The following is a 16,717-nucleotide window of genomic DNA, read 5'->3' as shown; positions in this document are numbered from 1 at the left end:
GAGACGAATATTGATATTTGGTATACACTGTAGAAAACGTGAAGCTTCGATGGTGCGAAACGTCAAAGTGTAGCTGTACACCCACGGCATACTGTACGAGCTGCTATATGCAAAGACATTCTACCAAAATAGCGTCCCGAAACCAAGCTGCTGACAGACGTTGACAATGTTCGTGTTATCCGCATACTTATAAATAATATGCAGTTTTTTAAAACTTTTAAATGCCTTTACGTGTGTGAAGCGAGTTTCCTTGTGCCTTCTTCTTTTCCTTTGTTTGTATATATTTATTTATTTTTTTCACTTATCATTAAACTTATAGTTACGTTGGCTTAGTGGGAGTGTGGAGCGGGTCCGGTATCCCGGGTCGAAATCAAGTAAATGTTATAGTGTCCTTTGGTAAGGCATTACTCAATTTACCAATTCCCTCGGATAGGACTCAAATCAAAGTAGCTGACCGATGAGCATACGCATGCTTTCTTAACAGTCAGCTAAAATAAAGTAAATAACTATCATATTCATAGCACAGGTTCGTTTATTTTCGTTTATTCTCATTTCTGATTTTTCATTCGTTTCTCTTGAAAATATTAAAGACGAATTACTTAGGAAAGATTCTTTTCCAACTATTATTAACGTGGTGTATGTCTGTGGTGCATTAGCCCAACACAAATTCGAATACATTGCGCCAAACCCACTAAGTTAGGTGTGGCAATATGTACATGTCCTAAATGGAAACATATCATATGTGTCATCGTTGCATATTAGTAAAATTATCTATTGATTCTTTTATTTCAAACGCATGGACATATCCTTGTTTTTTCTCTAAGAAAACAAGTTCTCTAAACAGAAAAGAAAAAGATTCAGAGACATAGGAAAATTAGTATAGCAATGCTCTTACATAAGCCTAGATTCCACCCTAAGCGGTGGGGTTCCACTTCAAAGAGGGAATGGCGGAGTAAATTTTGTGCTTCCAAAGCCTCCACCATTATACGGCTACAAGAGTTTATACAAATATGATTGACAATCAAGATTTGTTAAGCAATTGCAGTTTCGTTTCCTTTTTAGCACTTCTTGAATCTTTAAAATGTCCTAAAATCATTTTTTTTTCGACATGCATCATTTTGAGTGAAATTTTGATATGCTGATGACACTTCGAACGTGACTACACATTTGGTTTTACGATCTTTTAGGCCCCCCAAAATAATATATTATTAACTAGACGATGCGTTAATTTTTATCAATTTGCAATTGATCGATTAGACGAGTCAGTTAATTTTTAAAAGGAAATTATAGGGTTTATTTCTCCAAAAAACATAACATTTCTTGAAATGAAATTAATCACAAAAATGACAAGAAATGCTTTCATTAAATATTAGTAGATTTATTTTTTATGCGGTTTCTCGTTTATTTTGTGAGCCGAGTGCTCGTTTCACTAGCTCGCAAATAACTTACCCAATTAAAATAAGTTGGCCCAAAGACGCCAGTTCCTTAGAAAAAAAGATACCTGCGGGCATAGATTTAATCGACGCCTTATGTCGACCTTATATTTTTGTCTCATCCAGATACGATTAACATAATTGAAGTTGTATCACATGATCTTCGTGATAACTCAATGGTTTTACAAAGCAGTAAATGTTTATACATTGATTTGGCAAGTATTGACAGTTTTAAATGTAAGAACTTCAACACCTTTAGAAAAGAAAATTTGATTTCACAAAAAGAACGTTTGTGCTCATGGTGTTTTTGTTTTGTTTTGTTTTTTTCCTCGACCATCTTACCTGGTTTGTGGCATCCGACAAATAATTGGTATTTGGTTGTATATAAAGAAAACGTGCCACAGCTTCGATGGTAAAACTACGTAATCGCAATCTCTCAACCAGGTTTAAGTGATCAAACTGTTATGTACAAAATTATCTCACCACTTGAGATTTCATAATGTTAGCTGACGATAGATGTCCAAGAGATAATACCGATACATATTCCATGCATAATGCTAACCACACATTCATTTTCGACTACCAGTTGAGCTCCCGATTTCAAACAACACTATGAAATACCATTTTTATTGCCGCTCAATCAAAGTTTTTCCTTTAATATTTTACTTTTCTGCAAAGTGACGGAGTCCAATCCAATTCATTTGATTATATTGACAAAAATTCACACGAAGTGTATAGCATTAAAGCTTCATATAAGGCTGGTTCTGAGAGTCGAAACTGGTCTATATCTTAAATCTACTTGTATCAAGGTATCTTGCGATGTTCTAGCATTGACATCATTAGGGCATTGACAACATGGAACAACCCGATGCCATTCTCCTATGTTTGTTTCTCCTTTTTAGTGTTATAAATCGGCGATTAATGCGCTGTGTGACTCAGACTGAAGGTTTAATATGCATCTTGCCGATTATCTCCGTTTTAATTTAGTGATTACGACCTTTGTGATGAAATCTGGGTCGTTGTAGCATAGTCACATATACAGTTAGTTTCCAAGCACAGAAAACATTTTTGTTTAAGATGACCAAAAAAAAAAACCCACAAAGTTTAAGACATAAATCATTAAAAAAAATTGTATACAAACGAATACATTTGCTAATAATTACTAAAATAGCCAGTTTTATTATGTGTGTTAACGCCAGGGATCCCCCCGCACCATGAGATTGCTGCCCGCATATGGAAGAGTTTCAGGCCGAAATTCCACTAAAGTGGATGTGTGCGTGTCTTTCTTTGCTCAGCGCGCACAGGTTCGTCTCATGAATAATTCATGACCCTACACACACATCCACGCAAAGGCGAATCATGGCGTGATATGACGCAAAAACTCTCTATGCTAATGAGCTCGCAGTGTCGCCAAATGTGATTGGATAGAAAAGATTAATATTCTTACTTTTTCAAGGATTCAGACGCATTTTCTAAACCATTCAGCTTTTGATTTTGATATATGACAGAGAGGGATAAATTCCGCACTGGAAAGTAAAAGCGCTGTATGAGTAGGGTAATCTGTTGCTGGGATACAGAGTCCCAAACACAGGGTTATCGAGTATGCTTCCTGTTTCGAATCGTGCGAGTACGTGCATTGCTATGGAAGGGTTGGGGTCAAATTCTTTCTTTCGAGGCCTATTCCGACGCAAATACTTAAAATTATTTTCTCATATTCTGGAAAATACAAGACAAAAATATAGAGACAGTAGAATACCGTGCGCGCCAGCCTTGTATTTTGCAGCATTGCATGGTTACACGAATATCTTTGACAAAAGAACGGTTTTTGAAGCCTGTGCCCATTGTTTATGATACATGCGCGCGAGCATGCGTTCGAGACTCGCCAAAAGACACCACTTTTCCATATGCGTAATAATGTCGGGCGTTGATCTACTACGTCTCCTGACTGCCGAACATTCGCCTTAACCATGTTCGGTCGCAATCGAGCATCACCCTTTCAGCGATAACAGGCCGTCTAAAGTCCCATCTTGCTTTTCCCGTCTGTAAATTGTCATTAACGGAGTTATTAGCCTGCGCAAAGTGGTGTATACAGAGTTGGCTACACACAAATTACAGAAAGCTATACCGAGGAAACAAGGCGACCAAGAGGTTTGTTTTATCCCTTTTCAACAGTCAGGAAACATTACCGATGAACACCTCTTCAATCGAGATTTAATTAAATTTTATGTTGTTTATTTAGAATAAAAAGTCGCTGTCCTATGCTAGTATTAGATTAGGTCCCCGAGATTCCAGACACAAATGTATTGACAATGTAATTAACGAAATATGAGGACTGCAAATATTTATAGATTTGTCTAGTATCGTCGGAAACTTATTTTGATTGATTAGTTAATCTCTACGGTACTTCCTATCATGCCCTACAAAAGACCGTGATAAGCAGTCTGTTCAAAAGCCTCACCTGGTTTGTGGCATCCAACGTATGTTTGGTATTGTTGTGACGTTGGAGTAAACGTGCACATTTGGTGATAAGTAAATCCGTAAGTGCAATCGTACACTAACGTCATACTGACCGTGCTGCCCCAGTCAAAATAATCTTCTACAAGTTCAGCGAAATTTGATATTAACACTTTAACGCACTATTTAAATGTTTAGAGCGCATTAAATTTAAATTTTCTTCATATCATTTGTTATTATAATTTGTCTTTAAAGAGAATGCGATTTTCATTTGTTACAAGACAGAAAATCACACGTGACAAACTTGTTAGACTGTAAGTGAAATATATATCTTGCTTTCCCTTTCTTAAGACGATATTAAAATGTTTTAGTTGACTAAAAGACTAAAATCCAGTCATCCATCCTTACTTATTAAACGATCATGCTCCTCATTAATGTATTTCATATTAATGTCGACGGGAGATGTTCAAAGCCCAGTGAGGAAAACTCAAAATAGATGAAAATAGATACAGAGCATATTGTACTCTAAGAGTATTTATTTTTTATTTAGATGACGTCATTATACTGAAATATTCGATAAAAGGCGACAATGCATAATTTGTCATATTTGCGTGTTATATCTATGGGAGGTCACTTTTTTCAAAACATGAATCTGCATGACAATGTGTTTTGACCAGTGTCTCGGTTGTTATTCAAAACAGTTTTCAACCAAATCTTAGTATGTTGTAGCTGAGACTATATGCTATCTAAATATTTCCTCATTTTTTCAATCAGATGTCAGGATCATGCTCATACTTATCATCGTCATCATCATCATCAATATCATCATCATCATCATCATCAATGTCACCATCATCATCATCATCATGGTCTGAAGATGATCATCATCAACATCATCATGATCATGATCATTATCATCATCATTAACATTACCGTTTTTATCATCATATAACATTATCATTATCATCATCATCATCATCATCACCTTTACTATCATAATCATCACCATGTTCATCATGATCATCATTGTTTACATGTCTATATAACTTCTCCCATTCTCAAATCTATCATAAGACTTAGAAAGACCACCTTATTCGTCTTCGTGACGAATTAAATTCTAGTTTTACTTAATTTTGTACCTAATGGCCTACGACACCACCTTATAAATACATGGAACGCCTCCTGTCTCGGTTTTTCACAAATTCCACACAAACACCCTTTAAACTAAACCTCGTAACTTTAACCCCCTTTGAAGCTGCACTTACAAAACCTCGTAACTTAAGATATGTAATTCATTTACCTCGTAACTCACACACGGCCTAACAGTACCGAAGTTAGTGTATTCAAATCCTCGTAACTTATTCAACCAAATCATCGTAACTCAATCAGAGTTGAAAGTAAGAACTCGTATCTCAATTTGAATAAAAACTAAAAACTCGTATCTCAATGTAGATAGAAGCAAAAACCTCGTAACTCACTTTCAAATATAACAACTATTATTTTACTGTATTTCAACAATATCATTACAATTTGTATAAATATTCCAGTTTTAAAAAGAAAGGACGATGTCTCAGCACTTAGTTTGTTGAGACAGGACAGTTTTTTCGCTCTCCTGAGAATTAATGATTTTTGAGATACCAGGTTTTGTCACCCCACCGACGTTATGCTAATGTGAGTAAAAGGAGTTCCATATTTTACGTTGTTACACATACATATGCATATTGAATATTATTTGTTCTTCAATTTAAAGAACTCAAAAGTTAAATGTCGTTATGGTATAGGTGGTTTCACCAGATTGAGAGAGAGAGAAGTAGAGAGAGAGAGAGAGAGGTGGGGGGGGGGGGGTGCTAGCAGGTAAACAACACTCAGTAGATCAACGCAACATTTAATGTCGGTCTTATTTTTGCGTTGTCGATATTTACTTAGAACTTCCCTTTGCCATTTTGACCTCTACCCTGCCTGTGTACTGATAAGGTCCGCGGACGACCCGAAACAAAACTTCATTTTGAAATTGAATGACTTTTACATGCCGGATCTCATTTTTCATGTTCATTCATTGATTATGTTTATAATTGGAATTAATTATTCCATCTTCTTTAGTCACGTCACAATTGACGGAATTGCACACTAAGCCATATTTGTTTTCTCCAGTTTTTAAGGTCATAAAGCCCATATCAAGATGAAATAATATCAAGCATTCTAAATTGGTATAGTAAAACGCCTCAACAGGTTTCTAGCATCTGAAAACATCAGATAGGTGTTCTCATCAGCTGTGAAGCTGTTTTAAAAGGGATATTTCTAAGGACAACTCTGCACTGTCGTATGTTTTGTTTGTCGCCATGCATGATCAACCATTTCACAATTGCAATTATTTGAATTTTGCGACATACTTATGATTAAATGCGAAGCTGTCGACACGAATTTGTAAAGCTTAGATCCTCTTCTTTCATTTGATGCAACTCATATGAAGCAAATCCTACGCTAGACAGAAATAACCATCTGATTTGGCCATTTCTTTAATAAAACTGACATTTGTTGACATTCCCCAATACAGATGGTAACCCAGACCGTGGGGGTAGCTAGAGCCAACAATGTACATCTTTTCGTTCAAAACATTTTCTCTTTATTTAGATCTAATTTTCTGATTTCTAAATCAGATGTAACATAGGTCGGTATGTCATTTGTCCTAATTGCAGTTATCAAAATTTGATAACTTAATATTAAATGTATAATTTACGGACTTACTTATATGAATTATCCAATTTGTATCTCAGAACTGAAACAGTACGTTCATGCACTCGAACATAGGGCTATATGACCCGGCGGCCAAAATATTTCCGGGTCAACCTACCAAAACATAGCCCAATGGCCAATCAGAGCACTCGTTTCGTGGGAGTTCGTTGGTCAAGCCGGGCTGACTCGTACGTAGCTACGGTAGCTATTGGACGTTCGAAAAGAAAAAAAAATGAATATTCATCAACTAAAACCAAGACGGATAATGTTGACGACAAGACTTTCTCGGATTAATCATTAATTTAGGATCTAAATGAGCAAGCTATCGTCAGTCAAATAAGCTATATATATGTTATTTTTAATTTTTATTATAATTGCAGCAGTTATGAGAATGTAAAGAGTGAAAATCTCGTTGCATATGTCATTCATCGCGGTCCAGTCGAACCGAACCATTTGTTCCGTACAGTCCCGTAAAGTCCCGATAGGCCATACTTCAGTCTCTATAATCGGAGGTCTAGTGGAACCAGACGTAGTCTCAGTGGAACAACCGACGACTAGAGAGACTGAAGTTTTCGGGCTAATCCTTCGCATGAGTGGTTAAAAACAATTTGAAGAGAGGGTAACAACAAGTTAATTGGCGGGTGGTATCTGCATTTCAGAGAGAAAATTCATTTCTGGCATTTTCACCCCTTTCATATGACACCTCAATTAGGGAAAATGAGCCAAGGAAAAACTAAGTTCTGTTTTTTGGTAATGCTTGCTTGCATTTCCATAATTTAAGGCTTAACTCTGTTTCGTTGATGATCCTCCATGCACAAATAAGACAAAAGACTTGATGCATGGCTGATCGTCAATGAAACGGAGTTAAGTCTTTTGTCAACTTTGTTTGTTGCTACGGCAGGCAGCCAGTGAAAACAAATTCTGGGTACCTTGTAAACAGTCCAAACTTTCCCTAAAGATCAAAATAAGAGTAAAAGTCTTACTAAAACCCTCACTGAAGTCTATTATGTGTACGTTGTTTATTCATCTCCCCACTATACTAGTAATAGTGATAATAAAAGGAAACTATGTTATGTTCAATTGTTGCTGAAAAAAGAATGAAACTTTTATCTTGTGGATAATAAGTATTATCTTAACGTATTCAGGGAGGTGACATGAGAAATTGTTCACAGAAAATAAAAGTCGTGTGAAATCATTTCTGCTAATGAACGTAATTTATTGTATATCATTCTCTGTAGATTGACATCTAGATATCACTAAGTGACAGTTTTCCTTCTATTATATAATGATATGTACTTTGTGGTATATGAAGTGCACTTCTGAGTTTAAAATTATCGTACACTGGTGTCACTAATAGAACGGCAAACATCGAAAGATAAAGCATTTTCTTTATTTTCAAGTCCGTTCAGATCTTACATGCCCTGGAATTTAATGTTATTTGTCCTATCATCTTAATGCTTGATGATCATTTTTCTTTATTTTTTAGTCGGTAGTAATATAGGTCATGTTAGTATCAAAATCATTATCATTATTGTTATTATTATTATTATAATTATCATTATTACTATTATTATTATTATTATTATTATTATTATTATTATTATTATTATTATTATTAGTATTATTATTATTATTATTATTATTATTATTATTGTTATTCCAACAACAATTGTGCAGTTCATTATACACGTATGCACGTAGGAGCAGTGGGGTGCTATATGTTCTGTAGTATTTACAATTTTTTTGACAATTGATAGGTGGGTACACAAATGAATAATGATTGATTAATAAATGAATAATGATTGATGAATTCATGAATAATGAGTAAAGCTAACCTTCTATCGGCTGTGAGCAAGAAAGGACACTACCCGTCCAAAACCCATCTGATTTACACTGAAGGGTAAAAGACCTGTCTGTATTGCTGTCACAGGTGATTGTTACACTCTCACCGATGCTGTAGGCCAAACGAACGTTTACAGCTGATGCATACTTTGTGATATATGGACTAGTGCATCGTGTAGGGGCTGTAAATGAAAATGCAACTAACATTAGTATTTTAAACAGAGAAAGTAAGGATTAAATCTACAATTTAAACTACAGATACCATATGTACGTGCTACAATTATAAATAATGTCAAACAGTTTTACGACCTATACCGCAGCAATCAATCTCTAACCCTACGTACTAGACCTCCTAACTTGAGCTATTAACATCTATGTCTATTGTTGTTGGTCAAACTCTGCTGGAAATTTAAACTTTCACAATTTTTGATCAGTAAATGGCAATTTTCCCTAGACCTAATTTTATTTTTTCTACTAACCCCTTAAACATCATGGCCATGAATTTTGGGCTCGTATATTGCGAAATCCAGTCGAAATAGGGGGGGGGGGGGTTTCAGACAAAAGCAATTAATCAAATCAATTAAAATTTAAAAAGTCTTACATGGGGTAGGTACGATGATGTTACTTAGTGATTACATAACACAATAAAGTGGTTCGATGCTATTTTTTTTACCACAACCACGAACAACAACAATTAAACAGTTAATTATATACGTGTGTGCGTTGGGCCTCTGGTATTATTAACACGTTTTTGAACATTGGTAAATAGGTAGATAAATACAAAATGATCTATGAATTAATGAATAACAAATATAGTTAACCTTCTAACGGCGGTGAGCAAGAAAGGACACTACCCGTCCAAAACCCATCTGAGTTGCACTGAAGGGTAAACGACCTGTCTGTTCCGCTGTCACAGGTGATTGTTACACTCTCACCGATGCTGTAGACCAAACGAACGTTTACAGCTGATGCATACTTTGGGATATATGGACTAGTGCATCGTGTAGGGGCTGTGAATGGAAATGCAATACGTATGTTTCTTAATATTTCATTAGTAGTTTAGACAGAGAAAGTTATGATCAATATTTACAGTTTGAACTAGGAATATCGAACAGTTTTACGACCAATACCGCAGCGATCAAAGTCTTACCCTACTTGACCTCCTAACTTGAACTATTGATATATAATGCTTCTTCTAGACATAGCCTTAATAATCACAACTATTGATTGATCCTACATTCGCATGATAAGCCCACATCCAAATGTTACCCGATAATAAGTCGGACCTTTAGTAATGTGCCGGGCTCCATACGATAAGTATATTCTAGCAGTTTGGGCAATTGTATTGTTGTTTGTTAAACTCTGTTTGTAATTTGAATAATTACAGGTTGCACAGTAACGGGCACTTTTCCTTGAATATAATATTAAGGTTTAATATCTTCCTCCATTATCATCACCATTAATCTAGGAGTAGTATATGACGAAAGCCAGTCGAACTTTTCCTTTCAGGGGCATAAGCTTCATATACCAATTCACATAATACCTTTTAATGCCATCATATGGTTCACTTTTTTATAAACCTCAATACTTACAAAGCAGCGTATCTATTCATATATTATATTTTATGATATAAAATGATCAAAATTTTGATAACTAGCAAACTTGACTGTTCTATTTTTAGTCCCGTATATATTTTTATCGTCTGTGGCAATAATGGATACCCATATGTCATAGATACCTGAGACGGGTGGCGGGCACGCCTGCATTGGTCCACTCCATAACCCAGTGGTTTCACAAAGAAGACTAAACGGTTGAATGGTGGTATTGTCACATCGGAATGTCACCCTGTCACCAATGTTATAGTTCGGACTAAGGGTTTCGAGCGTTGAGTATCTCGGGACTGGAGGAACATTACAGTTCGTCGGAACAGCTAGAGTTAAGGGAAACAAATTATAAGTTACTTGCTTCACAACTGTACTAAATGCCTACAATTACTATTTTATGTCTGAAACATCAATGTGGAGGATTGCGTAAACTAAACTAAACGAAAACAATATGTTTTACTTTTACCAAATTGCGAATGCTTCTCACATAATGAAGTACAACAAACACATTACCAAATACCATTTGGCAATTAGTGTTCATCAGCTTTACTAGCTTTGCGAGTTTACAGTGTTTTGGCAGCTCAGGATTCTTTTGGGTATTAAGCTGGACTATGGACATGTATTTATGAAGAGAACGAAACAGGACGGAGTGTTAGGGGTTTTGATGCATTGGTTAGATTCAAATCTTAATAGAAGCAAAGTGATCCTAAAACGGGTACGGATCTGAATATTATCTTACCCGTTGCAGTCGATTCAGGGCATTTTTCCTCTGACATTTTTACCTCTGACATTATTACCTCCGACATTTTTACCTCTGACATTTTATCCTCTGACATTTTTACTTCTAACATTATTTCCTCTGACATTTTTTCCTCTGACATTTTTGCCTCTGACATTTTAACACCGAGCCCTTATTTTGGCGTTGTCGATATTTATTTAGAACTTCCCTTTGCCATTTTGACCTCTACCCTGCCTGTGTACTGATAAGGCCCGCGGACGAGCCGAAACAAAACTTCATTTTGAAATTGAATGACTTTTACATGCCGGATCTCACTTTTCATGTTCATTCATTGATTATGTTAATAATCGGAATTAATTATTCCATTTTCTTTAGTCACGTCAGAATTGATGGGATTGCACACTATGCCATAAACCACGCGTACTTCCATTCTTTTTTTCTCCAGTTTTTTAAGGTCATAAAGCCCATATCAAGATGAAATAATATCAAGCATTCAAAATTGGTATAGTAAAATGCCTCAACAGGTTCCTAGCATCTGAACACATTAGATAGGTGTTCTCATCAGCTGTGAAGCTATTTTAAAAGGGATATTTCTAAGGAAAACTCTGCACTGTCGTATGTTTTGTTTGTCGCTATGCATGATCAACCATTTCACAATTGCAATTATTTGAATTTGGCGAAATACTTATGATTAAATGCAAAGCTGTTGACACAAATTTGTAAAGCTTAGATCCTCTTCTTTCATATGATGCAACTCATATGAAGCAAATCCTACGCATGAGTGATTAAAAACAATTTGAAGAGAGGGTAACAAAAAGTTAATTGGCGGGTGGTATCTGCATTTCAGAGAGAAAATTCATTTCTGGAAAGTTCATATTCACCCCTTTCATGTGACACCTTAAAGAGGGAAAATGAGCCAGGAAAAACTAAGTTCTGTTTTTTGGTAATGCTTGCTTGCATTTCCATAATTTAAGCCTTAACTGTGTTTCGTTAACGATCCTACATGCACAAATAAGACAAAAGACTTGGTGCATGGCTGATCGTCAACGAAACGGAGTTAAGTCTTTTGACATCTTTGTTTGTTGCTACGGCAGGCAGCCAGTGAAAACGAATTCTGGGTACCTTGTAAACAGTCCAAAACTTTCCCTAAAGATCAGTATAAGAGTAAAAGTCTTACTAACACCCTCACTGAAGTCTTTTATGTGTACGTTGTTTATTCATCTCCCAACTATACTAGTAATAGTGATAATAAAAGGAAATCATGTTATGTTCAATTGTTGCTGAAAGAAGAATGAAACTTTTATCTTGTGGATAATAAGTATTATCTTAACGTATTAGGGAGGTTACATGAGAAATCGTTCACAGGAAATAAAGTCGTGTGAAATCATTTCTGCTAATAAACATAATTTATTGTATATCATTCTCTGTAGATTGACATCTAGATATCACTAAGTGACTGTTTTCCTTCTATTATATAATGATATGTACTTTGTGGTATATGAAGTGCACTTCTGAGTATAAATTTATCGTACACCGGTGTCACTAATAAAATGGCAAACATCGAAAGATAAAGCATTTTCTTAATTTTCAAGTCCGTTTAGATCTTACATGCACTGGAATTAAATGTTATTTGTCCTATCATCTTCATGCTTGATGATCCTTTTTTTTTTTTAGTAGTAATATTGGTCATATTAGTATCAAAATCATTATCATTATTGTTATTTTTATTATTATCATTATTATTATTATTATTATTATTATTATTATTATTATTATTATTATTATTATTATTATTATCATTATTACTATTATTATTATTATTATTATTATTATTATTATTATTATTATTATTATTATTATTATTATCATTATTATTATTATTGTTATTCCAACCACAATTGTGCAGTTCATTATACACGTATGCACGTAGGAGCAGTGGGGTGCTATATGTTCTGTAGTATTTACAATTTTTTTTGACAATTGATAGGTGGGTACACAAATGAATAATGATTGATGAATAAATGAATAATGAGTATAGCTAACCTTCTATCGGCTGTGAGCAAGAAAGGACACTACCCGTCCAAAACCCATCTGAGTTGCACTGGAGGGTAAACGACCTGTCTGTATTGCTGTCACAGGTGATTGTTACACTGTCACCGATGCTGTAGGCCAAACGAACGTTTGCAGCTGATGCATACTTTGGGATATATGGACTAGTGCATCGTGTAGGGGCTATAAATGGAAATGCAACTAACATTTGTATTTTAAACAGAGAAAGTAAGGAATAAATCTACAATTTAAACTACAGATGCCATATGTACGTGCTACAATTATAAAAAATGTCAAACAGTTTTACGACCTATACCGCAGCAATCAATCTCTAACCCTACGTACTAGACCTCCTAACTTGAGCTATTAACATCTATGTCTATTGTTGTTGGTCAAACTCTGCTGGAAATTTAAACTCTTACAATTTTTGATCAGTAACTGGCAATTTCATTTTTTTGCTAACCCCTTATACCATCATAACCATGAATTTTGGGTTGGTTTATTGCGAAAGCCAGTCGAAATAGCGGAGGGGGAGTTTCAGACAAAAACAATTAATCAAATCAAATCAAATTTTAAAAGTCTTACCTGTGGTAGGTACGGGACAAGAAACATCCCGGCCGCTCCATCGACCTTTCGTGTCACACCGAAGGGTAAACTGAGCAGTGCTGTTGTCACATGTCACAGTGACAATGTCATCATAGTCATAATTCAGTCGCAAGTTCTGAATGGATGCATATCTTGGAATGTAAGGGGCACTGCACTTCTCTGGAGCTGTAAAGAAAATCAAGTAAAGATGATAGTTAGTACAAAACAAAAGTATCTACTTGAAATGCCATTTGAGTATATCTCTGGACGTAAACGGGAGAATCAAAGTAAATGTTATCTTGGACCTAGGTCCATGATGTTATTTAGTGATTACATAATTTCATTTGTTTGCCTACCCCTTTACCATCATGACCATGAATTTTGGGTTGGTATATTGCGAAAGCCAGTCGAAATAGGGGAGGGGGAGTTTCAGACAAAAGCAATTAATCAAATCAAATCAAATCAAATAAAATAAAATTGTAAAAGTCTTACCTGTGGTAGGTACGGGACAAGAAACATCCCGGCCGCTCCATCGACCTTTCGTGTCACACCGAAGGGTAAACTGAGCAGTGCTGCTGTTACATGTCACAGTGATAGTGTCATCATAGTCATAATTCAGTCGCAAGTCCTGAATGGATGCCTATTTTGGAACGTAAGGGGCACTGCACTTCTCTGGAGCTGTAAAGAAAATCAAGTAAAGATGATAGTTAGTACAAAACAAAAGTATCTACTTGAAATGTCATTTGAGTATATCTCTGGACGTAAACGGGAAAATTAAAGGAAATGTTACCATGGACCTAGGTCCATGATGTTATTTAGTGATTACATAAAACAATAAAGTGGTTCGATGCTATTTTATTTTGACCACAACCACGAACAACAACAATTGAACAGTTAATTATATACGTGTGTGCGTTGGGCCTCTGGTATTATTAACACGTTTTTGAACATTGGTAGCTAGGTAGATAAATACAAAATGATCTATGAATTAATGAATAATAAATATAGCTAACCTTCTAACGGCGGTGAGCAAGAAAGGACACTACCCGTCCAAAACCCATCTGAGTTGCACTGAAGGGTAAACGACCTGTCTGTTCCGCTGTCACAGGTGATTGTTACACTGTCACCGATGCTGTAGACCAAACGAACGTTTACAGCTGATGCATACTTTGGGATATATGGACTAGAGCATCGTGTAGGGGCTGTGAATGGAAATGCAATACGTATGTTTCTTAATATTTCTTTAGTAGTTTAGACAGAGAAAGGTATGATCAATATCTACAGTTTGAACTAGGAATATCGAACAGTTTTACGACCAATACCGCAGCGATCAAAGTCTTACCCTACTTGACCTCCTAAATTGAACTTGTTATATATAATGCTTCTTCTAGACATAGACCTTATAATCACAACTATTGATCGATCCTGCATTCCCATGATAAGCCCACATCCAAATGTTACCTGATAATAAGTCGGATCTTTAGTAATGTGCCGAGCCCCATACGATTAGTATATTATAGCAGTTTGGGCAATTGTATTGTTGTTTGTTAAACTCTGTTTGTAATTTGAATAATTACAGTTTGCACAGCAACGGGCACTTTTCCTTGAATCTAATATTAAGGTTTTATATCTTCCTCAATTATCATCACCATTAATCTGGGATTCGTATATGACGAAAGCCAGTCGAACTTTTCCTTTCAGGGGCATAAGCTTCATATACCGATTCACATAATACCTTTTAATGCCATCATATGGTTTACTTCTTTATAAACCACAATACTAACAAAGCAGCGTATCTATTCATAGATTTTAGTCGTTGTCAATGTTTATGATATAAAGTGGCCTGTCATAAATATATACATATGTGTATAAATATGTAGGCGGTGATTGACGAAAAAGAAACACTGAAAAAACCGGACAAAGCATCCGTGTCTTTTTCTTAATGTTTTCTTGTTATAACAGTCTTTGCTGGGATGGACATGAAGATGGGTCTAACCACTGAATTTGTGGCATTACTCTGCGATCTTTATAACTGATTCCAAGTTTTATCTCATTCAATCTTAAAATTATATGTACCTGGCTTTTTTCCTCAAAACCAAGTAAAAATTAAAACATCAACCAATTTAAAATATCGAAAAATTATATTAATTAATATTTGCAAACCTGATCACAAAAGTTTCAAATTTATCTTTCCACATTGTATTATCCTCAGGACATGTACGAAGTGAAATACACAGTCATTTATAAAATATAGTAGACTAGCCCAGTAGCTTACTTCTCGACATTTTGTGTGATATAGTGCTAAGATATTATAACGACACCAGTTTTTACCTCTACATTTTTTTTTACCTGACATTTTGTTTGTATCTCTGACATTTTTCCCTCCATTTTTACCTCTGATATTTTTTCCTCGTACATTTTTTCCTCTGACATTTTACCTCTGACATTTTTACCTCTGACCTTTTTACGTCTGACATTTTTACCTCTGACATTTTTACACCTAGCCCTTATTTTGGCGTTGGCGATATTTATTTAGAACTTCCCTTTGCCATTTTGACCTCTACCCTACCTGTGTACTGATAAGATCCGTGGACGAGCCGAAACAAAACTTCATTTTTAAATTGAATGACTTTTACATGCCGGATCTCATTTTTCATGTTTATTAATTGATTATGTTAATAATTGGAATTAATTATTCCATCTTCTTTAGTCACGTCACAATTGACGGAATTGCACGCTATGCCATAAACCACGCGTACTTCCATTTTTTTTCTTCAGTTTTTAAGGTCATAAAGCCCATATCAAGATGAAATAATATCAAGCATTCTAAATTGGTATAGTAAAACGCCTCAACAGGTTTCTAGCATCTGAAAACATCAGATAGGTGTTCTCATCAGCTGTGAAGATGTTTTTAAAAGGGATATTTCTAAGGACAACTCTGCACTGTCGTATGTTTGGTTTGTCGCCAAGCATGATCAACCATTTTACAATCTCAATTATTTGAATTTGGCGTCATACTTATGATTAAATGCGAAGCTGTTGACACAAATATGTAAAGCTTAGATCCTCTTCTTTCATTTGATGCAACTCATATTAAGCACATCCTACGCATGAGTGATAAAAAAAAATTTAAGAGAGGGTAACAAAAAGTTAATTGGCGGGTGGTATCTGCATTTCAGAGAGAAAATTCATTTCTGGAAAGTTCATTTTCACCCCTTTCATATGACACCTCAATGAGGGAAAATGAGCCAGGAAAAACTAAGTTCTGTGTTTTGGTA

At 35.3% G+C, this 16,717-nt stretch overlaps 1 protein-coding gene across 1 annotated transcript in view; it reads right to left on the bottom strand.

Moving 5' to 3' along the window:
- Nucleotides 1-16,717, bottom strand: part of LOC585401 (CUB and sushi domain-containing protein 3-like) — a 62,753-nt gene that overhangs the window by 29,412 nt on the left and 16,624 nt on the right. The window contains exons 5-9 of the mRNA XM_030988314.1: nucleotides 14,453-14,641; nucleotides 12,849-13,037; nucleotides 10,201-10,392; nucleotides 9,284-9,472; nucleotides 8,456-8,644 (exon numbers count right to left, since the gene is read on the bottom strand). Of these exons, the coding sequence (XP_030844174.1) occupies nucleotides 8,456-8,644; nucleotides 9,284-9,472; nucleotides 10,201-10,392; nucleotides 12,849-13,037; nucleotides 14,453-14,641 (948 nt within the window). The remainder of the gene's footprint in view (nucleotides 1-8,455; nucleotides 8,645-9,283; nucleotides 9,473-10,200; nucleotides 10,393-12,848; nucleotides 13,038-14,452; nucleotides 14,642-16,717) is intronic.

Source organism: Strongylocentrotus purpuratus, unplaced genomic scaffold, assembly GCF_000002235.5.
Source record: "Strongylocentrotus purpuratus isolate Spur 01 unplaced genomic scaffold, Spur_5.0 spur5_scaffold_17, whole genome shotgun sequence".
Classification (NCBI taxonomy): Eukaryota; Metazoa; Echinodermata; class Echinoidea; order Camarodonta; family Strongylocentrotidae; genus Strongylocentrotus; species Strongylocentrotus purpuratus.
Note: the sequence above shows the minus strand (reverse complement) of the source record. Positions and strands in the feature narration are given on the sequence as shown.